Source organism: Bubalus kerabau, chromosome 10 (genome assembly GCF_029407905.1).
Source record: "Bubalus kerabau isolate K-KA32 ecotype Philippines breed swamp buffalo chromosome 10, PCC_UOA_SB_1v2, whole genome shotgun sequence".
In the NCBI taxonomy this organism is placed as follows: domain Eukaryota; kingdom Metazoa; phylum Chordata; class Mammalia; order Artiodactyla; family Bovidae; genus Bubalus; species Bubalus kerabau.
Window position 1 is genome coordinate 43,308,597 of NC_073633.1, and position 27,205 is coordinate 43,335,801.

At 38.5% G+C, this 27,205-nt stretch overlaps 2 protein-coding genes across 6 annotated transcripts in view; both read left to right on the forward strand.

The window, feature by feature from the left end:
* TMEM62 (transmembrane protein 62) overlaps window positions 1–15,821 on the forward strand; it is a 33,829-nt gene extending 18,008 nt beyond the window's left edge. The window contains exons 9-14 of one of the 2 annotated variants that reach the window (XM_055537529.1): window positions 4,800–4,913; window positions 6,616–6,655; window positions 7,100–7,184; window positions 11,383–11,487; window positions 12,961–13,079; window positions 14,975–15,821. In XM_055537529.1, coding sequence (XP_055393504.1) covers window positions 4,800–4,913; window positions 6,616–6,655; window positions 7,100–7,184; window positions 11,383–11,487; window positions 12,961–13,079; window positions 14,975–15,301 — 790 coding nt within the window. In that variant the 3' untranslated portion in view covers window positions 15,302–15,821. Of the gene's footprint in view, window positions 1–569; window positions 730–4,799; window positions 4,914–6,615; window positions 6,656–7,099; window positions 7,185–11,382; window positions 11,488–12,960; window positions 13,080–14,974 lie in introns of both variants that reach the window. The other variant, XM_055537528.1, reaches the window with a different exon arrangement.
* Window positions 15,822–15,887: 66 nt separating this feature from the next.
* Window positions 15,888–25,374, forward strand: CCNDBP1 (cyclin D1 binding protein 1). Of its 4 annotated transcripts, none has more exons than XM_055537531.1 (11): window positions 15,889–16,127; window positions 16,301–16,360; window positions 16,642–16,721; window positions 18,455–18,536; window positions 19,512–19,608; window positions 19,788–19,855; window positions 20,431–20,507; window positions 20,866–21,143; window positions 22,432–22,492; window positions 24,644–24,690; window positions 24,948–25,374. In XM_055537531.1, exons 1-11 carry the CDS (start codon window positions 16,019–16,021, stop codon window positions 25,060–25,062), a joined length of 1,074 nt encoding a protein of 357 aa, XP_055393506.1. In that variant the 5' UTR covers window positions 15,889–16,018; the 3' UTR covers window positions 25,063–25,374. The 4 variants fall into 4 exon arrangements, with proteins under 4 accessions (XP_055393509.1, XP_055393506.1, XP_055393507.1 ...); XM_055537530.1 differs by having other exon boundaries at window positions 15,891–16,127; window positions 19,785–19,855; XM_055537534.1 differs by lacking the exon at window positions 24,644–24,690 and having other exon boundaries at window positions 15,888–16,127; window positions 19,785–19,855.
* The last annotated feature ends 1,831 nt before the right edge of the window (window positions 25,375–27,205 follow it).

The window sequence follows — 27,205 nt, forward strand, 5'->3', positions numbered from 1 at the left end:
GAATACCAGAGTCTACAGATGCTCAAGTCCCTTATGTAATGTGGTGTAGTATTTGCCTATAACCTATACTTCAAATCTTACTTAGATTACCTATGGGCTTTTCTGATGGCTCAGTGGTAAAGAATCTGCATGCAATGCTGGAGATGCGTGTTCAATCTTTGGGTCGGGAAGATCCCCTGGAGAAGGAAATTGCAACCCACTCTAGTATTCTTGCCTGGGAAATCCCATGGACAGAGGATCTGGCGGGCTATATTCCATGGGGTTGCAAAAGAGTTGGATTCAACTTAGTGACTGAACAACAATAGATTACTTAATAATACCTAATACAATTTAACTTCTGTGTAAATAGTTGCTGGTGCAAGGCAAATGCAAGTTTTGTGAAATTTTTCTTTTTTGAATATTTTCAATCCATGGTTGGTTGAATCCACAGGTTCCACATCTCAGGAACCTGAAGATCAACCGATGGAAGCTTTACTGTACTTACATCTTTTCAGGTTATAACAGGGTTATTCTTCTTTATAGAAACAATGGCAAATACCTAAAACCATGCATTTATGCTTTCATTTTAGAGTCTTGGCCTTTTCCTTATCCTCCATTACTTCAGTTGCAGTTAAGATTGATGGAGTTCCTTTAGGGCAAGCTAGTCATTTGTCTGGTCCTATTTTCATACTAAAGTGGAACCCAAGAAACTACAGTAATAAGACACATAACATAGAAGTAATCGTTCAGGTAAGTTAGTAATTTTCAACTTGGTATGTAAATGATTAGTAACCACATTGAACTTTGATTTTTTTTTTTTTTAGTCAGTTGATTAAGATAAAACTAAGTAAAAAATTTTGAATACACTGGATTTAATATGTTCTGAACATAGACACTCAGGAGCAATTCTGCTGTTAGACTGAAAACTGGGCAGAGAACATGAGTGTGCGACTACCGACTGCAGTTCCCTCTTTTTTAATCCCAGGGAATCATTCTTTTGCTTTCTTCCAACTTGGGCCAGAATTTCCCCAATATACCTAAAGATAATAGAATAAGTCACATGTATTTATGTGTCCACACCTTTGATTGCTGTCTCCAAGTATAGGAAAATTGTGTTTACTATTTCGAAAGCCTAAGAGAATTTTCAAGGCATCAAAGAGATGTTTTGTTTGGGGAGTGGGCATTGATAGTGCATGCAGTGAACTGCCTGCCTATCCCTTTTCTGATTCAGCTTGTGGGGCATTTAATTCAGCAGACCTGCCAGAGTAGAAAGTGATCATCATTACCAAAATAGAGCAGTTTTATCAATACACTGAAACATGTTAGGTGGTAGACTGTGCTAAAAAATTAGTTTCTGGAAAAAAAGCCCGTCAATCTTTACCACAGTATGGTTTGATGACAGTTTTAAGCTAATCTTTTAATGTTAAGTCTTAGTTTGAAGATTGCCAAGTAATCCTTCAGAAAACACATGTAATTATTCTCATCTTTTTTATATGTGTGTCACAGAGAGAGATTTTGAGCAGGAAGGAGCAATTTACTGAGCTTCTTCTAAGACACTTAGAATTTTTTTTTTTTACTAAATCATGTAACAATCTTCCATGATGTAAGTTTTATCTCCAGTTCATAGATGAGGAAACAGGAGAAGGCACTCTGCAGTGCCACCCATCTGCTTAGAAGGAAGAAGAAACTCACAGATAGCATGTGGAAGGAGGGGATGCTCTCCTTAATGTCTTTCATATTAGAAGTTGGCTTATTTTAAAATGACTTGAAGATATAAGTACACGTGGAATAAATTGTTCCCTATCTTTACAGTCACGGGGAAGAAGTGAGAGCAACCATAGACCTGCTCCTTGCAGGAAGGTGGAACTCCCAAATCTTTGGATTGCTTGTTTTATAAGGAAGAAACCATAGTTCACATTCCTCAAAACATTTCTGCCTGCTTAGTTGAATCCTTAGTAAAAATGTGAAATAACATATATTTTTATATGTTTCATATTTCTAACATTTTTGAGATGTAATTGATATTTAAAACCCCATATACTTAAGAGTACAGTTTGGTGAGTTTTGACTTTCTTACACATCCTTGAAACCATTACTACAATCAATACCATCTGTCTCCCTCCAAAGTCTTCTTATGCCCTTTTGCAACTGCTTTCCTTCCACCCCCATTTCAGGCAACCACTGATCTGTTTTCTGTCTATATGAATATAATTCTAAGAAATTAGTCTACTGAATACTAAAATAGGGAACCTAGTCCCCTTATTCATTAATGAGAAAATTCTGTCCTTTTAAATACAGTTTACATATAGATGAGTCTGAGAGAAAACTTCATGGGAGAAGACACTGATTTATTTTATCTATGCATGTATTTATTGAATATCTGTACATTTCCAGGCAACCTAGTACCAACTAGACTTTTCAGTCAGTTCTCAGTGTGGTTCCTGAAGTAGTAGCATCAACATCACCTGGAAACTCATTAGAGGTCCCATCCCAAACCTATGAATCAGAAACTCGGGAGATGAAAGCTAACCCTATGCTTTGACAATCCCTCCAGGTGATTCTGATGTGCACTAAAGTTTGAGAACCAGAATGTAAGATTATTGTGCCTGCTTTGCCAATTTAAAGAGTAAACTCTAGAAATCTCTATCTCTCAAAGAGAATCTCTGCATTAAAATAAGAACTTTAAAAAAAACCCAAGAATACGTAATTCAGAGTAAGAACATTTGAGAAATAAAAGTTTGATAAACACCAGTGCAAGTTCTTTTTGCTATTTTAAAGCTTTTCATGATAGGGAATTTTTAAAATAAATGAAAGAGATAATACTATAATGAATTCCCAACTTTAATGAATCACCCAACTTTAAAGATTATCAACTCATGAACAGTCTTGTTTCATCTATACCCCATCCACTTCTCCCTGTACCACAATGTTATTTCATCTGTGTAAATATTCATATGACAGTATGTATCACTAAAAGATAACTATTTAAAAAAAGTAATGATAATACCATATCACACCTGAAAAATTAACACTTATACCTTAATTTCAAACTATTCAGCTAATGTTCCAGTTTTCCCATTTTGTCATTTATATTGCATTTGGTTCATTCAAATCAGAATTCAGACAAGGCTCAAATATTGCATTTAGCTGATTTGTCTTTTCAGTTTCTTAATCTATAGGTTCCCTTTCCATCCTCCGTTTTTCCCCCCTTGCAATTTGTTTGCTTTGGAAACTGGGCCTTTTATCCTGTAGTGTTTCTGTATTCTGGATTTTTGCTGTTTGTATCCATGTGGTATCATGTAGTATGATTTTCCACTCCCTCTAGTTTCTATAACTGGTAGTTAGATTTTAAGGTTTGATCATATTTGAGTCTCTGTTTTTTGGCAGGAATACTTCCTTTGGTGGTTTATGCTTTTATCAGAAGCCTATAATATCTGGTTGTCTCTCTTTTAAGAATATTAAAATTGATCACTGTATGTAGATATTGTTGACCCTACATAGTTGTGTGCTGGTAAATGTTTAACCACTAACTTGGGGCATGTTTGAAGGGAAGAAGTTGATATATACCAATTTCCATAGTATAAATATTCCTCCAGTAGCTGGTTTTAAGCTACCGATACATTAGCTGGTCTGCAAAGTTCCTGCTGCTGCTGCTAAGTTGCTTCAGTCGTGTCCAACTCTGTGCGACCCCATAGACGGCAGCCCACCAGGCTCCCCTGTCCCTGGGATTCTCCAGGCAGGAACACTGGAGTGCAAAGTTCCTGAACATGTAGCAATTGGCCCTTGTAAGACAAGCCAGTGCCAGCACAATGCTGGCTTATCCTCCATTCACTGTGGGAATTCTAGTACCTATTGATAGTCTGAGACTAGATACATTATTTCATTGGAGTTATAAAATGGTGATATTCAAATTGCCACTTTTAATTATATGAGTATTAATTAGAAGAGTCCCATAAAGAAGAAATTTGCCTCACTTATTTGATACCCAGATACAGAGTTCATACAGGAAAGGCAGGATAAAGTCTTCATTCATCCTCCACCTTCCCTTTTCTAAATCCGTTTTCAGAATAATGAGTTCTCTACCATCTACCAAACATAACCAAATGAGTCTTTCAGTATCATTATGAATTCATAGTTTAAAAAAACGTGGTTGGTATGTTTCACTCCATTGCATTTATTCTTTCTGATGCTCAATTGTCCCATCTTTGGCTAGTTGGCCTAAGTTGAGTCTAAGTTGGCCACTAAGTCCTCTGATACAATCCTAATAGTCCTTGTTAACTTTTCTTTCTTTCTGGTACAAAGATGTTCCGAGCCCTTGTGCATTTCTTACTCAAGAATTGGAATCAGCTATTTCTCTACAGAGCATTGGTTTCTTGTAGTGGGGAATTTTATTTTGAGACCAAAATCTGGGCACTAGCCCAGCTAGCTCATTACTGTTTTTAGGTCTTTTCAATAAACAAAGGGAAATACAGATTTTTTTTTTTAAAGAGTACTTTGTGATACACACTGATATTTCCAATTCAAATCTAGAATTACAAAGTTTAAAAGAAGTTTTAAAATGCTCATATGTTCACCTGACACTACCACAACATTGTTAATCAGCTATACCCCAGTACAAAAGAAAAAGTTTAAAGTTAAAAAAAAATAAAGTACGAAGATACTCTGAAAAAAAAATGAAGTTTTCATAGGAAGACTCAAAAATAAATGAAAAAAGGTGTCACTTATTCTGAGATAACTGACGAAAATTATTGGAAACTTAATCTTGGAACATTGTACATATTTGTACATGAGTGTTGCTTCCCTATTGTGCTTATTACTAGGATTCTGCTGGAAGAAGTAAGAGTGCTCAACACATATTTTCAGCTCGAGAGGATATTCAGCTCAGATTTGATCCCCTGGCATCATTTATTCTCCTTACTGACCATTGTACTGTGGTGAGTAAATTCAACTTACTATTATATATGTTTTTACTAGATTTGGTAGGTCTGATGTCATAAATAATATACTCATGTGATGAGAAAGCAGAACCTTATCAAATTAAAAGTTTAGTTGTTTGTCTAGAAGAATACAATGACTTTAAATTGATTTGAATTAAAAGAAGAGGAGACACAGACATGTAGTATCTGTTCTGAACCTGGTTCTAAGTGATGACATAAAACAGGATTACTAAGGGAATTATAGGAACTGTGCTAAATTAGGATATTTCAAAAATAATATTTCTTCCCACATAAATAATACATGCTTAATATAGAAAAATTGGAAAATTTAGAAATGAAGTATAATGAACCCCACATCATTCCTTTATCACACTAACCATTATAACCATTGTATTTCTCATTATAATACTATTTGTTTATTTTTCTCTTATTTACATTTGGATATAAGTTTTTACTATAAAATGGTAATATACTTTTCATTCTCTTTCCATTTGATTTTTTCTACTGAGGAATTTGTTTTGATGGTTTTCTTACATCATATTTGTTTTATAAATGATGCTTATTGGCTGCATTATATTGTCATAGACATACCTTACTTTATTTGACCATTTCCCTATTGTTGAGCATTTGTTTCCAATTTTTCCCTCTACTGCAAAAATATTGCTTGTTTCTGCATTTATTAGTTTTTTGGAAATTTCTGGAAATGAATTGTTGGATCAAAGAATGGACACATTATTCTACATGCTTCATTTATTTATTATATAATTTATATAATTACACAGATTTTAAAATTATTTATTATATTCATTGTTTTTGGTCTGTTCTCCCTCATGAAAAGATAAGTCCCATGAGTGCAAGAATGTCTTTTTGGTATGCCTAACACAAGTAGACCTTCAAATAAGTATTTCTTGAATGAATAAATATTTTTATTTTTTAGTTTTTAATATACACTGTCAAACTGTCTTTCAGAGAGTCTTTGGCAATTTACAGTCTAGTTTCCTCAGATCTCCCTCTCCTGGGTATTAACATAAAATGCACTACAATGTTGAGAAGAAAATTTAAACCCCCTTCATTTCACCTCCCAAAGATAGCTTAATCTACTCTTATATCCTCACAGACTTAATGTGCATTCCTTATTATTTTAATTTACGCTTATTACTTGTGTGATTGAATGTTAAAAAAATATGCCTAATGGGCATTTGCATCTCATTTTTACAAATTATTTATTTTTCTTTTGGGGATTTTTAATAGTCACCTAGATCAGGCTTTGAAAACTTTGGTGTACTTATGAATCACTTGGAAATGTGAATAAGAGGCTGATTCTGATTAGTAGAGCTGAAATGGGGCCTGAGATTCTGTATTCCTAAGAGGCTCAAGGTGATTCCAGAGATGACCTGGGGCCCGTACTTGGAGAACAAGAACCTAGATTACATGTCTTTTTACTGTGAATTAATCTTCAAGTGAGTGATTTCCTGGTGGAGAAAGCATAAAGAAATGCAGTCTCTGTTTATTCAGCTTGTAGTGTATTGCATACTGGGTTTGTTTGTTTTTTTCACTTTTATACTTTTAAAAAAAACTTTTTATTTTATATTGGAATATAGTTGATTAACAGTGTTTTGATAGTTTCAGGTGTACAGCAAAGTGATTCAGTTATACATTTACATGTATCTATTCTTTTTCAAATTCTTTTCCCATTTAGGTTGTTACATAATATTGAGCAGAGTTCCCTGTGCTATACAGTAGGTCTTTGTTGGTTATCCACTTTAAATATAGCAGTATGTACATGTCCATCCCAAACTACCTAACTATCCCTTCCCCGCTTCTGCCTTCCCCCTGTAACCGTAAGTTTGTAACACTCTTATAAGACTTTAAATAAAACAGTACAAATTATACTTAACCTAGTACACTGAAAGTGGACTGTTTTAATTTGATTTTATGTAACTGTATGAAATTATTTAGTTTCAATGTTGGTCCAGGTATCCAAATCTTAAAAGACAAATGCTGAGGCAACTTACAATTATCTTCTTTGCCGCATCAGATTTTCAATTCTCTTTGACTGTATATTTTTCTTATATAGTCATTTCTCCTAATGATGTCATTTCTATTTGTGTTAATGGAGCTGTTTATAAAAACTGAAGATGTATCCATATGTCTGTTCCATGTTAATTTCTCTTTGTCTGCAGGCCCGGGTCATATTTGTGATGATTGTGCTGATCCAGCTCATCATTCTCATTATTTTTCGGTATCAAGCATATCCAGAGCATAAAGGTTAGTCACCATGGATTCCTTTTACTTTTAGAAGACCTTACTTTCATGCATCCCTTAATCTCCTGACTAAATGTCAGTGCAGACTGTCTTTGCCTGAACTCTGTGAGGTGCATCCTTCAAACTATCGTGCTCACTTCAAACCCCCTTTTCTGTACCATTTTCTCCAACCTTTCCAGGTCATAATGAACTTTTGTGTCTCTGAATCCCAAGAGTCCTTCCTAAGGATTAATTCTGTACTTAACCAGCCAATCACCTTGTTTACATCACAACTTCAAACGTATATATTTTCTCCTCAATCAGACTCGAGTTCCTCAATATAGGAGCTCTTGTTCAGTACTTCTTTTCTGTTTTCTACAGCACCCAGCACTGAGTTTGTGTATTTCAGACCATAAATATTGACACTTGTTGAAGTAAGTGTTCCTTATTCCTTCCTGGCTTGGATGAAATCCCAGGAACTGATTGTGGGGAAGGGGAGGACTGTAGTAAAGATTAAACCATCAGATCAGATCAGATCAGTCACTCAGTTGTGTCCGACTCTTTGCGACCCCATGAATCGCAGCACGCCAGGCCTCCCTGTCCATCACCAACTCCCGGAGTTCACTCAGACTCACGTGCATTGAGTCAGTGATGCCATCCAGCCATCTCATCCTCTGTTGTCCCCTTCTCCTCTTGCCCCCAATCCCTCCCAGCATCAGAGTCTTTTCCAATGAGTCAACTTTTCGCATGAGGTGGCCAAAGTATTGGAGTTTCAGCTTTAGCATCATTCCTTCCAAAGAAATCCCAGGGCTGATCTCTTTCAGAATGGACTGGTTGTATCTCCTTGCAGTCCAAGGGACTCTCAAGAGTCTTCTCCAACACCACAGTTCAAAAGCATCTGTTCTTCGGCGCTCAGCTTTCTTCACAGTCCAACTCTCACATCCATACATGACCACAGGGAAAACCATAGCCTTGACTAGACGGACCTTTGTTGGCAAAGTAATGTCTCTGCTTTTGAATATGCTATCTAGGTTGGTCATAACTTTCCTTCCAAGGAGTAAGTGTCTTTTAATTTCATGGCTGCAGTCACCATCTGCAGTGATTTTTGGAGCCCAGAAAAATAGTCTGACACTGTTTCCACTGTTTCCCCATCTATTTCCCATGAAGTGATGGGATTGGATGCCATGATCTTCGTTTTCTGAATGTTGAGCTTTAAGCCAACTTTTTCACTCTCCTCTTTCACTAGTATACATATCCTACTGAATGTTTTCCTGCTTATATATATTTTTAAAAATTCTGTGAAAAAGTTCAAAAAGCATTACTGCACAAAGTGTAAATATATAAATATTTGAGGGACGCCTCAGCCTCATGTGGGAGTACCAGTATTTTTGTATAGTTATTTAAAATTCACAATGTATTTTTACTTACATTATCTTAATCTTACAACAATCCTGTGAGGTAGGTATTATTGTTTCCCATTTAAAGACTAGAAAACTGAGGACTGCAGAGTTAATGTAGGTTATCTAGTGTCTTATAGCTAATAAGAGTCTGACTCCAGGTCAGTTCTTTTCTGTAAACAACACTTCTCAATCTGACTACACCTTAGAATGTCCTGGGGAACTTTTAAAATCGCAGTGTCTACACAGTACTTTCAGTGCTTACACAGAATGTCTGTGGGTAGGACCTAAGCATCAGTATTTTTTAAAGCTCCTCAGATGATTCTAGTGTGTGGTAGGGCTGAGAAGCACAGCTCTGTCCAAAGCAGTATTTCTCAGTCCTGCTGCCTAGAATCCCCTGGGTTGCTGCCTCAACTCCCCTCTTTCCCAGGCCAACTAAATCAGAATCTCTGGAGGGTGAGACTTGGGCATGAGTAGTTTCTAAAAGTTCCCCCAGGTTATTCTAATGTACAGCCAAAGTAGAGAATCATTGCTTAAAATTTATACATAGCTGCCTCTAAGCTAAAGAATGATATATTTTAAATAAATAAATAATGATAATGAATGGATACGTAGATCAATACTTTGAGAAGTACCAGACTAGAATGAGAGATGAATGAGTATAAGTATGCAACACACAAAGTGAAAAAGGTCACGCATTGTCAGGCTTTGTCTGTAATTATCTGTCTGGTTGAACAGTGTTATGAGTATAAAATGAACACACTGGTCTACTAGGGAAGACCTGCCATTACTTGTATCAGGCCATCTTTCACTCAGGTGTTGCTCAGTATGTACTGAGCTTCCCATCATAGTCTTCTGATAACTGGTATATGATCAGCCGCAGACGAGTGAAATGGCTGGCTGGGGTTGAGGTTCTGTGATGCTCTAGTCTGTGGCTGCAGAATAAAGCCCTGGTGCTTTGGCTTTCTGGCACTGTATTTTAAGAGGTGTTAATTTAGAGATCTTTTAGGGATCCCTTTCAGTTGAAGTAAGAGGATAACTGAGTTAAGAGCTGCGTCACATATGGGAAGAGAATATTTGGACAGATACTCATGTTAACTTTAGATATTTATACTTAAGGTTAAATTTTGACATTTGCCTTTGAGATATATATATATATATATATATATATATATATATATAGTTTAAAAATTTATTTGATTTATAATGTTGTATTTCAGGTATACAGCAAAGTGATTCAGTTACACATATGCATGTGTCCATTCTTTCTCAGATTCTTTCCTCATGTAGGTTATCACAGAAGATTGAGTAGATTTCCTTGTGCTATACAGTTGTTGTTGTTCAGTCACTCACTCATGTCCGACTCTTTGTGACCCTATGGATTGTAGCATGCCAGGCTTCCCTCTCCATCACCAACTCCTGGAGCTTGCTCAAACTCAGGTCCATTGAGTCACTGAGGCCATCCAACCATCTCATCCTCTGTCGTCCCCTTCTCCTCCCACCTTCAATCTTTCCCAGTATCAGGGTCTTTTCCAGTGAGTCGGCTCTTCACATCAGGTGGCCAGTACTGGGGCTTCATCTTCAGCATTAGTCCTTCTGATGAATATTCAGGACTGATTTTCTTCAGGATTGACTAGTTTGATCTGCTTGCTGTCCAGGAGACTCTCAAGAGTCTTCTCCGGGACCACAGTTTGAAGGCATCAGTTCTTCGGGGCTCAGTGTTTTTATTGTCCAGCTCTCACATCCGTACATGACTACTGGAAAAACTATAGCTTTGATTACAGATGTTGGTTGGCAAAGTAATGTCTCTGTTTTTTAACATGCTGTCTGGGTTGGTCATAGCTTTTCTTCCAAGGAGCAAGCGTCTTTTAATTTCATGGCTGCGGTCACCATTCACAGTGATTTCGGAGTCCAAGAAAATAAAGTCTTGTCACTGTTTCCATTGTTTCCCCATCTATTTGCCATGAAGTGATGTGATCAGGGGCCATGATCTTAGTTGTTTTAAGCTAACTTTTTCACTCTCCTATTTAACCTTCATTAAGAGTGCTCTTTAGTTCTTCTTTGCTTTCTGCCATAAGTGTGGTGTCATCTGCATATCTGAGATTATTGATATTTCTCCCTGCAATCTTGATTCTAACTTGTGCTTCTTCCAGCTCGGCATTTTGCATGATGTACTTTGCACAGAAGTTAGATAAGCAGGGTGACAGTAGATAGCCTTGAAGTACTGTTTTCCCAATTTGAAACCAAAACTGCTATACAGTAAATCCTTGTCGATTATTTGTCGTATACATAGTGTGTTGGAATAGGAAATGGCAACCCAGTCTGGTATTCTTGCGTTGAAAATTCCATGGATGGAAGAGCCTGGTGGGCTAGTCTGTGGGGTCGCAAAGAGTCAGACACGGCTGAGCACGCACGCATGCACACATTTAGGTTGCTTCCATGTCTTAGCTACTGTAAATAGTGCTGCAGTGCACCCAAACACTGGGTGACCTTTGACATACTTTGATATAACTTTTGGACGTTTGTACATTTGGATACTAAGTCTCATGGAAAACAAAGACTTGATCATTTTTGAGCATAGAATATTTGTGTGTGTGTGTGTGTCTTACAACTACACCATTGCTTTAAACTTCCTACCCTCTGTAATTCTAAGTGAAATGGCTTACCAGAATTCCTGCCAACTGCTGATTTAAAGTAATGTCATCCATATTACAAATGATTTGCTGAAGATGTAGTAGATAGCCATTGGAAGTCTTCTAGAAAACATTTTAAAGAACCTGAACTTTGAATGTGTTTACTGGAGTTTTCAAATTTATTCTGTTTAGGACCACCAGGATTTATAAATTTGACGTCATTTTCCCTTCATGTCTTGAGCAAACTAGATATCTCCTACTATTCTGTGTTGCTGCTGACCCTGTATACAGTGCTGGGTAAGTCATTCGGAAACCTGACATTGTGGAAAATTCTGCCAAAGAATGCATTGAGAATTTTAACCTTAGCCATTTAGGTTCTGGGGAGCACAATGACTGGCACATGGCTTCTTCATTTCCTGGGGCATGATCTTGGGGAATACAGTCCTTTCCTAACTTAAAGGACATTTAATCAACAGCAGGCTAACTTAAGGGTGCTGAGAGGACCATGACAATTAGTATTTGTGTAGAAACTTAATAGAAGATAGAAGTTCAGCTTAAATGTTATCTCCTCAGAGCAGCCTTTGATCACGTTAAACCTTTGTCCTCTGTTTCACCACACTTTATTTCTTTCATTACTTTGTCAGAATTTATGAATGTTCCTTACTAAGAGTTATTTAGGAGTTAATATATCCTTAGTCTATATTTTATACTTTCAGTCCATCTTTGGACTTTTATTTCCTTATTAGTTACTCCCACCAGAGAACAGAAAGTAGTTAAATAAAAATATGACTCTTTACAATTTTGTATAACAAACAAGTTATAGAAATTCCTCCCCTTTGGAGGTTGGTTTCCTTGTTAGAAGATGGGTTGAGGCTGTTTCAGACACTTGTTTTCCACTAGGACCAAAGCAAGTGATTTGCTTCCTGACTGTAAAGGGAAACATTAGAAGAGGAGAAGTTGTTCCATTTTTAAAGGTTGAAACTTAAACTAAGATGTATCTAATGGAGTATATAATATATATATATCTGAGAAAATTACCTGTGACTTTTTAAAGTTGAACTCTACTCTTACCAGCAAATGATAGTATTGCATTTTGAGAAGGGAAATCCGACTGTCCCTTAATCACTCTTGACAATATAGTAGTTCCAGAAGCCTGCACATTGAGAAGGAGCAGTAAATAATAACAGGGAGTAGAGAAAAGTCATTCTGGCATTGCAGATGAAAAAATAAAGAAGTGAGTTAAGCTATGAACATGTTAACCCTGAGTATGTAGTTGATGTACAAAGTAAGGATTATGGGTCAGCAAGAAAAGGATAAAATACATTCATTAATAAGAGAGATAAGAAGTACATTTTAGAATGATTAAAGTGGTTGAAGTCTTATTGCTTAAAGGAGTAAATTTCAGTTATCTGGAAAATTAAGTATGGTGTCTTTGGAGTATCTTTTTGCTTCTTAAAGGAAAGCTAATGCATTACTGCAATAGAATCTTCTAAAATTTGTGAATGTACTCCAGTCTGTTTCTGGAATCTATTCCAGATATAGCACTTAGGCAATTTTATAATCTAGAGAAATAGGGAGCAAAAGAGCAAATAATTGGTTAGCTGGGATATTGGGTACAACAGAGATTAACAGAGAAGAAAAGCTTTGCAAGTAAATGCTTATAGATGACTAGTCTCATATTTCTTCATTAGTCCTAGAATGTATCTTGTGAATGTGTGTAATCAGAATCATAGTTATATAAATTCCTTTCCTATCCATTGCCTCTTTCAGGCCCATGGTTTGTTGGTGAAATCACTAAAGGCAAATTGGGCTGCTGCTTTTCCTTTGGGATCTTTGTTGATGGACATTTCCTACAAGGCAGTGTAACGTTTATAGTTGGAATTCTCCAGGTAAGAATTCAGAAATACAATTTAAGAACATCTTGGTTTTGCTGGACTAATTGGATAACAATTACAAATTATATCCAAAATCCAAAGTTAAATACCACAGATCATGTGTCCTAACCTACCGGCAGGGCAGTCTTTAGTATTTGGTGTTTTATTTGTTTTTATAGTGCTTTCCAAGCTCTTTCTTCCACCACTCTTGTAAGCATCTAAAATAAATTTTTGGCAGGAGGGTTTATAAGAGGTGAGAGAGGTTTAGGTTGTTTGTTTGTTTCACTGTGCTTTTTCATCTACAAACAGTGAAAGAAGAGACTTATGGTAGAATAAATGATAGACTTCAGGGTAAACCAAAATTGGTTATGATAATGAAGAAGGAAACTATTTCAGAGGGAGGAAAGGAAAAATAGACACACAAGAAAAGTGGATCAGTTACCCAGTGGAAGCTTTCTAGCTGTCTTAGCAGTTCATTTGTTTCTGAAAACACTGATATATTACATTTGGATTGAGGTTTCTTTAGAACAAACACAAATAAAAAACCCAGACCTGTAGCAAATCTCTGTAAACAGGTTTGAAAACTGTTTACCTAACAATTTATTTATTTATTGTTCTTACCTAATGGGGCTAATGGATCAAAATCTGAGGTGATGATCTGAAGTTTTATAAGAGATCCAAAAACATTGTTCAAAATGAGTTCACAGCCTCATAAGAGGGCAGTAAAGCATGATCTGCAGGGTTAGAAACAGACAAGTAGGGAAGGTCTCTGCCTAGTGAACACTAACCACAAGCCAGAATATTCTGTTTAGCAGCATTTCATATGGGATGAGATCCAGGTCTAGTTCAGTTTTCTATTATATAGATGGAGGCTGTCTTTCAGGAGCATCCTTCAGTTCAGTTCAGTCCCTCAGTCATGTCTGACTCTTTGCAACCCCATGGACTGCAGCATGCCAGGCTTCCCTGTCCATCGCCAATCCCCGGAGCTTGCTCAAACTCATGTCCGTCAAGTCGGTAATGCCATCCAACCACCTCATCCTCTATCATCCCTTTCTCCTCCTGCCTTCAATGTTTCCTAGCATCAGGGTCTTTTCCAGTGAGTCAGTTCTTTGCCATTAGGTGGCCAAAGTGTTGGAGCTTCAGCTTTCACATCGGTCCTTCCAATGAATATTCAGGACTGATTTTTTTTAGGATTGACTGGTTTGACCTCTTTGCAGTCCACTGACTCATTTCTGTCCTTCAGACCTCAGAGAGCCCACCTCCCATTGCCCTGTAACCAGTTATTTACTTCATTGAATTTATCACCATCTGTAATTATCTTCCCTCTCCTCTTTTTTGGGGGGTGGGTTTCCTCTTTTCTGTACTAGAATGTAAGCTGTCTGAATCATCTTTTCTGACTTGTTCATCAGCGTGTCCCTTGCCTAGAGCCTTGCACAGTGCCTGCCACATAATGAGTGCTCAATAATTATTTGGTGAATGAAAACTCATATTGTAGTTATGGTTGGATTATAAATCTTAAATCTTCTAGTTTGTATTCTAGTATTCATTATGTTACTTCAATTACAAATGCAAAGTAAAGAAAAAATACTGATATCCAAGTTCCCCCCTCACTCTGCCAAAAAAAAAAAAAAGTACTGTATATGTGTGTGTGTGTTTGTACATAAACATATATATTCATTTCTAAACTTAAACATTTGAGAGCTTCAACAGAAATGAAATGACACTTGCCTTTAAGATGAACAAAAGGATGCAGGCAAATAAACGACTAACCACACAAGTGTGATTAAAGCATAAAGTATCAGTTAACAAGAGAGAAAGCAACATATTTTTAGTAGCCACCAATAATGTGTTAGTGAGACCTGACCCCACCAGGGCTTAATAAGCTAATGGTTCTATTCTGTTCTTTCCAGCTGGTGTTTTTTAACATCCCCTTGATGGTTTACCTGTGTTGGATTTTGCTGCAGCGGTGCTTTGGTCACAGCTTCAGGTCTCATCTCCGTCAAGGAAAATACTTGAAAATTATACCTGTTCACCTACTTATGTTACTGCTGTACATCTGGCATATTTATTCCTGCTACTTTCTTCATGTGACATATGGCACTCTAGCTTTATTATTCTCCCCTTTACGGACCTGGTTGACACTGGTGACACCTGTTCTCATTCGTTGTGTTTGGACACTGAACTCTGCTGAGCTTGGAACCTTCATAGTGCAGTTAAAAAGCCACTTGAGCTCCTGAAGTCTGTATCTCCTCATCCACCTCTGTAGCCCAGGCCTCTGCCTCAGCAGCAGGCGAAAGGCCAGTATTGATGGGCAAACTTCAGGGACCTGCTGTTCTTTGGACACCTGGGAGTTGGGGGGATTACCTACTACTGATTCTTGCAGAATGGACTGCAGAAAATTCTCTATATAATGCCATGATTCCCTCCTTCCCCAAGAAGGTAAAGGGTTGATTTACTTTTGTGAAGAGAAAGCTTTTATCTAGGAGATCCACAGGGCAGGGGCTGGTGGCTATGGGAGTATCTGAGGCCCACTCAGTGTTTTTTAGATACCTCATGTAAAGTACCTAGCACAGTGTCTGGAACTTGGCAGCCTGTAAGGAGGCCACTTTAGGGACAGGGAACGTGCAATCTTGGATCTGACCCTGACTACCCTTGATTAGTTCCTGTTTTCAACAGGATTATGGGCTCTCTGCTTCCTCAGTCGGGGGTGTTTTCAACTAATCAAATACCAATAAATGAATGATGAATAGGAAACAACCCCGTCTGGGTCTTGCCTGTGTCGCTAGGCGCGGGAGTGAGGCGGAGCTTTTGAGAGCGGAAGGGGCGTGGCTGTGCTTCCGGGGCGGGACAGGTTGCCGGAAGCGAGACCGTGGCTTGGAAGACGAGCTGACAGCAGTGCGGCTCCGGAAGCTGTTGTGGGGGCTTAGTCCGCTGGCTCCTAACGCGGTACTGGGATGGAGAGCGCAGCTGTATCTGCAGCCCCAGACCCCACCCTGGATCCTCCTCTGGAACAGCTTCGGCACTTAGCCGGGGAGCTGCGGCAGCTGCTTCCTGGAGTGCGGGGTGAGCTGACGTAGTGGGGACGGGCGACCGCAGGGGCGGGCTTGGGTGGGAAGGGGCCAGGCCTTGGCGGCCGCGGCGCCGGGTCCGGGCGGAGGAGGTGGGGCCGGGAGGTAGTTCCGCTTACCTGTGCTCTTTCGTTTGTCGCCGCCCGGCCCACACCCCGCACCCACTAGTCGGCGAAGCCCAGGAAACCACCAAGGAGTTTGATCGGGAGGCCTTTTGGAGAAGATTCAGTGAGTGCTTCTCCTATTGGTGACTGCTGTCTCTCATCTCTTCCCTACTCCTTTCCTTCCTGCTTCCCCCCGCCCCAGCCTCTCTGCGGGGATACTTACCTATCCTTGGTACTTCCGAGGTTGAAATATAAAACACTGGTTTTTGGAGGTGTTTTTGAGACGTCTCAGCGGGCATGGGTGGAGAGGGAACGCATTATCTTCAAAGTCCGTGCAGCCGTTGCAGCCTTGGCCTTTTGGCACTAACATGTTGGCTCTTGCCACCTGCTCTGTCACCCCCCCAGATGAGGCAGCTGGGACGGTGTCAAGGGAAGCCACGACTCTGACCGTAGCCTTCTCTCGACTTCCACTGCCATCTCCACAGGTGGGCTTCACTTTTCTAGAATTCTTGTGCTGCTCAGTATTCCTTAGGAAGCCTCTCATTTTCTTCCCACCTTTTACACTCAAATCTGGGGATTTAATTTCCTCATCTGTCGAGTAAAATGAAGGTTCTCGCACCACAGGATTGTTCTGAAAATCAAATTGTCAAATGCAGTAGTTGTCATGGGGTAGATGGCTCTTCTAAATATTGGTTCATTCTGAGGTTCATCCTGGTTACTTCCTTTCTGACATTTTTAAAAGTACTTTCTATTTGCTAAGTGTTTTCACACACATGATCCCTTTCTGACAGATGAACAGACAGGCTCAGAGGCTCAGTTTAAGGTAGATAAGTAGTGGAGCTAGGACTTAAATTAGGTTCTATCTGATACCTTTTCTATAATACTACATAATACTCTTTTGTACTGAATTATTTTTATACTTAATTTTAATAATGTAGACAGTATAAGGTTCAAAAGATATCAAAGTTAAATGTGCTAAAAAGTTTATATCTCCTGTCTCTGGTTCCTTTTGTATTATTCCATATATATGGCTTCTTTTTACACAAGTAATAAGTGTTTCTGTTGAGAAATCAGCTGGTAACCTTATGGGAGTTCTCTTGTATGTTATTTGTCACTTTTCCCTTGTTGCTTTTATTTATTTTTTTTTCCCTTGTTGCTTTTAATATTTTATCTTTGTCTTTAATTTTGGTCAGTTTGATTACTCTGTACATGCTCAGGACAGTGGTTTTTTCATTCATAGATGAAAAATTAGAATATGGCTTTATATGAATTATATATATTTGAATCACAATTGCTTTCTTAGGATCTCAGCACATTAATTCTGCCAAAGAATGGGTTGTTGTTGTTGTTTTTTTTTTAATTCCAGTCCTTACAACATGGTATTTTTACAAAATTATATGTTTGGATGTTGAAACAATGTCAAATTGGCCTAAAAGTTTCTAAGTACTCTCAATCTTTGTACCTATCCGTCTCAGACTGGTAACAGATCATTTATGGACTGGCACCAATCTGTAGATCACATTTTGCATAGCACTGGTTTGAAATTTAGCAGAGCAGTGAGGACAAGGAAGATAAGGGAAAGCCAGTGACTACCTAGAAGGAAAATAGTCAACATTGAGCATTGTAGAGTCCATGCTGATTTCCTTTAGGTATACTGAGATTCTGTTAGAGATGGACAGAGGCAGAGAGATAGACAACTGGTTAATGGTCTAAGATAGAGCTGACAACTTTTCTGTAAAGGGACAAATAGTAAACATTTTAGGCTTTGCAGCCCAGCTACTCCACTCTGCCTCTATAGTGCGAATACTATTATAGACAATATGTAAATGCATGAGTGTGGCTGTGTCCCAGAAACATTTTATTTGCAAAAAGTGGCAGTGAGCCTGATTTCGCCCTTGAGCTCTAGTTTGCCAACTCCTGGTCTAAGATATGGTGAATATCTCAAAGCTGATCACAGATATCTTGGGATATAGAGTATCAGGGATGTTTTTCCTACAGTTTCTTCTTGTCTTACTGAGTTTCTGCTCAGTATCTGGTATCCAGCTAACTCCTCCCTGGTATGTGATGAGAGCAGCACAGGGCCTGATGCATAACAGAACTTCAGAAAATGTTTGATGATGCTGTACAGATGTCTGCTCTTTTCCCCTGTAGATGGCTTGACCACATTGATCTAATCCATTTCTTTTTTTCTTTCTGAAATTGGTTTGTCATCTCATAGGAAACCCAGAGGTTCTGTGAACAAGTGCATGCTGCCATCAAGGCAATTATTGCGGTGTACTATTTGTTTCCCAAGGATCAGGGTAAGCCACTCCATACACATAAGTGTTCAGTTTATGGGGTAGATCTTTGCTAATGTGACAGCTTATGTCCTGAGAATTTTACCTTTTCCTCGATTTGATCATGTAATGTAACTTTCTCCCATTAAGTGCAGGCAAAGGTAGTTATATAAGTGACCTCCATAAGTAAGCCTTTCTGCTAAAGTTCAGATACTGTGTTCTCATGTCCCCTGCCTTACCGACTCTTAACATTTTTAATTCTCACTGGCTTCTCCATCTCTTATGGATTATAATCACCACAGATACTGCTTGGTTATCAGTGCCATCCCCAGGCTCCTCCTCCTCATCACATGCTGTTTCTGAGCTCCCTTATAGGTTAAGTGGCCTCCAGCTCTGCCTGTATCTTCGTGTCTTGATTATTATCAGGTTACAATTATAAATGAATACCTGTTTCATGGAACTTCAGGGTTACTCATGTGGTTTAAACTTGAAGTGTTTTATCCACAAATGTCAAGAAATCACTATTTTAAAAAATATTTATTATTTTATTTATTTGGCTGTGCCAGGTCTCAGTTGTGGCAGGTGTGCTCTTCAGTCTTTGTTATGGCGTGCAGGGTCTTTAGTTGCAGCACGTGAACTCTAAGTCGTGGCATGTAGGATCTAGTTACCTTACCAGAGACTGAACCCTGGCCCCTGCATTGGCAGCGTAGAGTCTTAGCCACTGGACCACCAGGAAAGTCCTAAGAAACTACTTTTTAATGAATGAATACATGCTGTCATGAAACAATTTTGTTCCAGATCTCTTTTGGAAAATACCACTAAGGAATGGTGGGAGGAGTAAGCAAATAACATGGGGATACAACACATTTTGTGTTGGCACTCCGGTTAAAGCACGTGGGTGCACATTAACTCAAATTCTGTAGGGCTTAGATTCTCGGGAAGACTTTCCAGGCTTCTGGAAAGACGAACAGGCTGCTTAGTCTTTGGGTCTGGCTATAGGCATCACCCTGCGGAAGCTGGTGCGGAGCGCCACTCTGGACATCGTGGATGACATGGCTCAGCTTGTGGAAGCACTTTACATCAATCCAGCTCAGAGGTAGTGATGCCACAAGCTGGAGTTATTGGGTAATGGGGTTCTTTGCTTCTGGGAGGGGGGAAAAAGTCATTTTAACAGCAAAGTTACTGATAACTGAGATTAATGACCCATCAGGAAGGACCTTTGAAGGAAACAGGAACCCAGGTTATTGATATATCCTTATTGATTCCTTTCAGCAGCCCTGAGAACCTGATTTCCTACAACAGTGTCTGGGATGCTTGCCAACATGTACCTCAGATCCCAAAAGGTGGGTGAGAGTGGAGAGTAGACGTTGACTCTGCTGGCCAAAGCTGACAGACCTCACATCTAGCTGCCAGTTTTGTAGTAGTGTGTATTTTTACTTACCTCAAGAACTTAGTGAAATAGGTGTAGTTTATCACCAACATGAAAAGATAGGTATTAATTCTTTTTGCCAGTCTTCTTAGTTCACATAACTTCTAAATTCAAACACTCTCTGGCTGTGGCTCTGTCTCTTGTTGAACAGATGTGGTTTTCTCTTTTGTTCCTGCCCCAGGGGCAGTATTCTGGGGACACTGAAGCAGTTATGGGGTAGAGCCTGCTAGGCCAAGAGCAGTGGTCATCTAAGGGTACCATGCTGAGAAACATCATGTAACTATTATATTTCTTCCTATGGTGAATGACAGAAAGCTTTTTAGCCCCCCTGTCTGGGCACCCAGAGGATGTATATGAGAAGAATTTTACATTCACCTGCTGCCCTTGTTCTTGGCACTCCCTTCAGATGAGAACACTGTTGCTTTTTGCAGCCTCGAGAATTGTTGGGATTCTCCACTAACTGCAGTGCTTCTCATTCTTCACTCATAGATAACAAAGCTGCAGCCCTTTCAGTGCTGACAAAGAGTGTGGATCTTGTGAAGGATGCACATGAGGAGATGGAGCAGGTGAGAGGACCTCTTTCTTTGATGGTCATTGGAAGGCCACTCTGTGTCTAGTAGATGAGGATTGGTTATAAAGAGAGAAGATGTGTCAAGCGTGGACCACGTGGGTCCCCCCTCACTCCCATCCTCCATCTCCCATCTCCCCCTGCCCCATGTGGGGGTTTGATTTGTACCATTCCTCTCTGTTCCATTGCTGCACTAGGAGAGTTAGAACAGCATGTGTGAGGTGATTCAGCTCTGTAGCCATTTAGGGAAATAGCTGGCTGAAGTTTGGGGACAACTCAGACATGATGCTAAAAGTATTAATACTTTTGTTTTGTTTTTTTTTTCTGGCATTCACATATATCCTGTTGTATCTTAGGCTGTGGAAGAATGTGACCCTTACTGTGGCCTCTTGAATGACGTTGAGGAGGACAGCTCTGACAACCATGTTGATGAGGATATATTGGGATGTCCAAACAATCGGGACTCATATTGGTCAGAGGAAGACCAGGAGCTCATAATCCCATGCCTTGCCCTGGCAAGAGCATCTAAAGCCTGCCTGAAGAAAATCCGGCTCTCAGTGGCAGAGAACGGGAAGAAGGATCAGGTGGCCCAGCTGGATGACATTGTGGACATTTCTGATGAGATCAGCCCTAGGTAAGCGTGACCTGTACTCAAAACATGCCAGCAGCAGCATTCTGATCTCAACTTGTGCCGTCACCTGAAGGTTTTTCCCCATCTTTTTGTTTTGAAAGTTTTCAAACCGGCAGGAAGGGTTAAAAAGTATTGTAGTGAGTACCTGTACTTCCATCTAGGTTCACCTGTTGTTCACTTTTTTTTTTCTGTATTGGTTTATTTCTCTGTAATTACATGTGCCTTTTTAAAAACTGAAATAGATGTGCTATTTTTATCTCTGAACCATTGGTGAGTAAGTTGCAGATATCAGTGATGTTTTTCTCTGAATATTTCAGCATGTATTTCCTAAGAATAGTTTTACTCTTAGTATTACATTGAAGAAATTCCCATTGAATATGTGTTTGTGTGTGATAGTCGCTTAGTCATGTTCGACTCTTTGCAACCCCGTGAACTGTAGCCTGCCAGGTTCCTCTGTCCATGGAATTCTCCAGGCAAGAATACTGGAGTGGTTTGCCATTCCCTGACGATAAAGATTATACTGAATATAATAATGGTATCTAATATTCAGATTTCCCAAATTTGTCTCTAAAACGTCTTCTATAGCTTGTTTGTTTGTTTTTTTAATTCAGGGTTTTGTCAAGGAGTCATACTGCATTTGGTTGTCTTCTCTTTGGTATCTTGTAACTAAAACAGTCCCTGTCCTTTTTTAGCTTTTTTTGTCATTGACATTTAAAATTTTTTTTTTATTTTCTTGACATTTTTAAAGAATCCAAGTCAGTTGCATTGTAAAATATCCAGCAATCTGGATTCATGTGGTTGTTTTCTCATAATTATATTCAGGTTAAACGTTTTTGGCAAGAATATCACTTAGTTGAGCGTTTCATGCTTTTCATTGCATCATACCGGAGAGGCACATGGTATTAGTTTGTCCTGTTTTTGGTGGTACAGCACTAACTTGATTGCTTGATTAAAAGTGGTACCTACTTTAATGGCATTCAGGGATGAACCCTGGCAATATCTGTTATTAAACTTATGGTTTCAGATCCAAACATGTTCAAATGAATTAATAATGTCCCATCCTACTGGCCAAGGGAGTTCCCCCCACCCTCAACTTCTTAGTAAAACAGGGTATGTATGTGTTCCATAAATACCAGTTGAATTGGTTATTTATTGGTTGCCCAGTTTAAGGAACTGATGCATTTCTGGGAATTATTTCCTCACTCGTTGCATCCTTAGTTGTGTCCTGGAGACCACCTAGTTGAGCTTTGTTCCTTCTTGGTTAATGGTTATTTTTTCTTTCTCCCTTTAGTGTGGATGATTTGGCTCTGAGCATTTACCCACCTGTGTGCCCTTTGACTGTGCGAATCAATGTAAGTACTGGCTTTGAGGGAATAGCTGCAGACCTAATTGGTAGAATTTCAGTAATCACTGGTATTTCCTTAAACTGTGGGGAATATGTTTATCTGTTACACTTGGATGTAAGTACAGTAGTAATGTCACCATGTGTTTGTGCTTGATAAATATTTATTGAATTTGAATTCTGACAGCAGTGAGCTCTGACAGTACTGTCTCTTCCATAACCACTTGGGTAATTGTTAAGAAAAACCCAAAGACCTTAGAGGGGCTTCCTTGGTGGTGCTAGCAGTAAAGAATGCACCTGCCTGTGTGGGAGACTTGAGACATGGTCTGATCCCTGGGTCAGGAAGATCCTTTGGAGGAGGGCATGGCAACCCACACCAGTATTGTTGCTTGGAGAATCCCATGGATGGAGAAGCCTGGTGGGCCACAGTCTTGGGTCGCAAAGAGTCAGACACAGCTGAAGTGACTTAGCATGCACGCACCCAAAGACCTTAGAAAACCATGCCTTGAGAGAAAGTCTTAATTAGTACAGTGCTTTGGGATTCTTTCAACGTGAAATTACAAGTTTCTAATTTCCAGTATAGGCCAAAATAGGTGAATACTCTATTAGAGTATTCTAAGCAAAGAGTTGGACACGACTGAGTGACTGAACTGAACTGAACTGAATAGAGAATACTATAATACAAAATATTAGAATATATTTAATATCTATTCTAATTCTATATTCTCTGTTCTAATATTGACATATTTTGTGATCTAACCATGAGTGGTCATGAATGGTTAAGCTCTTTATAAAAATCTGATTTTATTGTTTTCTTTGAAGTCCTAGGTCCTGTGCTAGAGTTCTGTTCTCTTATTTTTTATAAACTTTAAGTTATTATGTCTCATTTTATTGGAAAGAGAAGGAAAATTGCAGATAGCTTATATTTTACCATCAGATGTATCAGTCCTAATAATATTTGGTAAATTAGATTGTGGAAATTATTAATAGAGTCATCAAATGTATCTTCACAATGTGGAAACACCTTGGAGTAGAATTAGGATATTTTTGGACATTAACTTTTTTTTCACATTCACTTTTAAAAAATTGACTTCTGAAGAAATAGACATCGTTAGTAATACGCCATGTCAGTTACCTAAAAGCGTTTTAAGGAATGCATGGTATATTGGTAGGATACATACATCCTCATGTTATCTTGTTATTGGCATTCTTAAAATTTTAAGTTTTTTAAAAAAACCCAGTTGTTTGTGCTGTATATATCCTGAACTATCAGCAGTTAGGACAAATTTAGGTTATGTTTTTCCTTTTTTTGTTTTCTTAAAAAAAATTTAAATATAAAAAAGCTTATAAAGATGCTATGGCAGCAGTATTAATAAGATTTTGCTAGATAGAAAAGAGTCCATGATCCTGCCACCTAATCAACATTTTTGTTTTTGATTGTTTCCTCCAAGGTTTTTTTTTTAATGACTTCGTATTACTTGAGTATTAAAATACTGTAATATTTTAACTTTGCTCCTTCCTTTTGTCTCTTTCACTTTTTAAAAAATGACTTCTTGTCCCAGCTCTGCTGATAGTTCAGGATATGTATAGCAGAAACAACTGTTTTTTTTTTTTTTTTAACTTACGAATTTTAAGAATACCAGTGACAAAATAACATGAGGATGTATGAATGCAACCAATGTACTGTGCATTCCTTAAAATTGTTTCTAGGGTAAACTGACATGATGAATTGCTAAAGATGTTTATTAAGTCAGTTTTTAAAAAGTGAATGTGAAAAAAAAGTGGGGGAAGAGAGCTAAAGTATTAAATATTTTAATATTCAAGTAAAATATTTTAGCTGTTCTCCCCACTCCCCTTTTTTCCTTCTTTCCATTTTTTTCCTCCTTTCCTTTTTTCCCCCTAAATATTTGTTTTATTTGTTTGGCTGTGCTGAGTTTTAGCTGCACCCCGAAGTATCTTCCGTCTTTGTTGTGGCATGAAGGATCTTTTAGTTGTGGCCTGTGAGGTCTACTTCCTGACCAGGGATTGAACCCAGGCCCCCTGCACTGGGAGCTCAGAGTCCCAGCCGCTGGACCTCCAGGGAAGTCTCCTTTTCTTTCCTTTTTGTGGTAGGGCTCAGGGTGAGTAACTTCTCTTGTTTTTTTTTTTTTTTTTTTTCTAGTCTGCAAAACTTGCATCTGTTTTAAAGAAGGCACTTGAAATAACAAAGTGAGTATGAAGACTTATCCCCAAATAGCTTTTTGAGAATAAGCCTGTACAGCCATTCTCAACTCCCAAAGCCCCATTTCAAAGAGTAGAAAGTGATTGTAGTGTTTTTTTTTCAGCTTTGCTTATGGAGCAGCTGAGTTTCTGCAGAGAAACTTGCCATCTTTTACTATAATTTTCCCTGTGCTCCCTTTTGAGGATAGGTCTTTTCCTTGACAGTATAATAAATTTAACTTCTCTTTTTCCCATTGCATTTGCAGAGCAAGTCATGTGACCCCACAGCCAGAAGATAGTTGGATTCCTTTACTTATTAATGCTGTTGATCATTGCATGAACAGAATCAAAGAACTCACTCAGAATGAAGTTGAATCATGAATTTTCAGGCTCATTTAAACTGTCTTCTCTTACTGTCACAGTCGAGCTCTGATGTCTGCTTTTAGAATGGAGCTAGGATGCTTTCTGGATTGGAAGGGAGTTCCTATCTATACTTACTAAGAGACACAATTACCAAAGTTTGGTGATTAGGCCAAACTGGCAATTATTTATAAACCATATGAGTATGATATATTTTTCTGTGCTAGATACAAAAGACAATTACATGAGTTTTTGTTATTGAGTTGCCTCTCAGAGATCCCTGGGGAAGCTGCCTTATTCCCTATTCAATAAAATGTGTCATTGTCAAAGATATATTTTAGCATGTTACTGAATATAATTATTCTTACCAGCAAGTTCTTTTGAATGTTATTCCAGTTTGTTCCATTACTGTATTGGTATTGAAGGGCTTCCCCAATGGCTCAGTGGTAAAGAATCTGCCTGCAATGCAGGAGACGAGGTTCACCCCCTGGGTTGGGAAGATCTACTGGAGAAGGAAATGGCAACCCACTCCAGTATTCTTGCCTGAAAAATTCCATGGACAGAGGAGCCTCACAACTGAGCACACAAAAGAGAGTTCTGTTGGTACTGAGCTTGTGAAAATTATTAAGTGTGTTAGTTGCTCAGTCACGTCTGACTCTGCGACCCCATAGACTGTAGTCTGCCAGGCTCCTCTGTCTTAGCGGTTTTCTAGGCAAGAGTACTAGAGTGGTTTGCCATTTCCTTTTCCAGGGGATCTTCCCAACCCAGAGATCAAACCTGAGTCTCTTATATCTCCTGCATTGGCAGGCAGTTTCTTTACTGCTAGTGCCACCTGGGAAGCTGGAAAATTAATAAAGTGAAACCTTATTTAAAATGGAGTCGAGAGGCCAGAAGGAGGAGCTCTCACACAGTGTTACTCTAGGTAAATAACAGGAAGGATTGTCAATTAGAGATAGGAATGGTGTACATTTATCTCCTACAGGAAATTGACCCTAGCTACTAAGCTAATAAGAACCCCTCATCACCCTGAACTCTCGCTTTCCTCCATGAAACTTTGTTCAAAACAACTGCTCCCAACTTCCTCCCTTTCCCTCTGTTTGTGGGACTTGGCTGTGGCTTTTACTATAGCTGGCTTGACACTAATTGCAGTTGTTTGTTGTTCCCAAATAAACCCCTTTTGCTGGTAAAATAACTGGCTGTTTCATTTTTTAGGTCAACAAGCTCAGTTGTTAGGTTTGTTCACCGTATTGAACAGACTTATTTTCCTTATACATATTTATATTGTTTTCTGTTTTGTATTGCCTGTCCCCAAATGTAAGTACAAAATTTTTATAAATCAAAAAAACTTGAATGTATAAGATTATAGAGTTTATATAATATTAAGGGCCTCTTCAGTTAATCCTGCAAAACCATCACCAGTTAATTATATTTTTACATCAGTCTGGAAGATCACGTATTGGAAATCAAGGTAAACCTGGAAAGTAACATCTTAGAAAGCAGGGTATACAGTGCTATACCTGACTAGGCCTTATGCATTTTCTATAGGTCTCCACACTTCTACTGGGCATCCTTTGTCTTGTATAGATGTACTTCATCACATCTGCCCATCTGACATCCCCATGGTCTCTTTAGGTGCAATCAGCAACAGTAGCTGTCCTTTTTTTTATTCCCACCACCACTTCTTTTTTTATGTTCACTAATTTGTTATATTTTTTAGATTCCACATGTAAGTGATATCATACAGTGTTTATCTTTCTGTCTGACTTATTTCACTTAGCATAGTAGCCTGCAAGTCCAGCATCCATTCTTTTGAGAGAACTGTGTACTTGAGGCTGAAATTCTTTGAGTCAGGAGTTTTAATTTACTTTCATAAAGTGCCATTCTGTACTTGTTAACAAGTATTACAAAGAAAAGGAACTAAAACGGAGAGTATCAAAGCAACAAAATGGAAACAATGAAAAAAAATTAACTTTGTACAAAAGGAGTCCAGTTTTTTTTATAGGTCCTATTTTCTTTATACTTAATAATTGTATATTTCTCTACTGGACCAAATTCATGTTGTTAACATCACACATCACACTTGTTTAATATTTAATCTTTCATAATACTCAACTCCAATAAGGATTTATCCATAGCTGATTATTGATCATTCTCCACTCAGGTC

Bases quoted from the DNA above. Each gene is read 5' to 3' on its own strand.
- CCNDBP1 (XM_055537530.1), top strand. From the start codon at position 16,019: ATGGAGAGCGCAGCTGTATCTGCAGCCCCAGACCCCACCCTGGATCCT. The intron at 19,856-20,430 runs GTGGGTGAGAGT...CTTCACTCATAG, and splicing joins TGTACCTCAGATCCCAAAAG to ATAACAAAGCTGCAGCCCTT. The intron at 22,493-24,643 runs GTAAGTACTGGC...TTTTTTTTCTAG, and splicing joins CTTTGACTGTGCGAATCAAT to TCTGCAAAACTTGCATCTGT.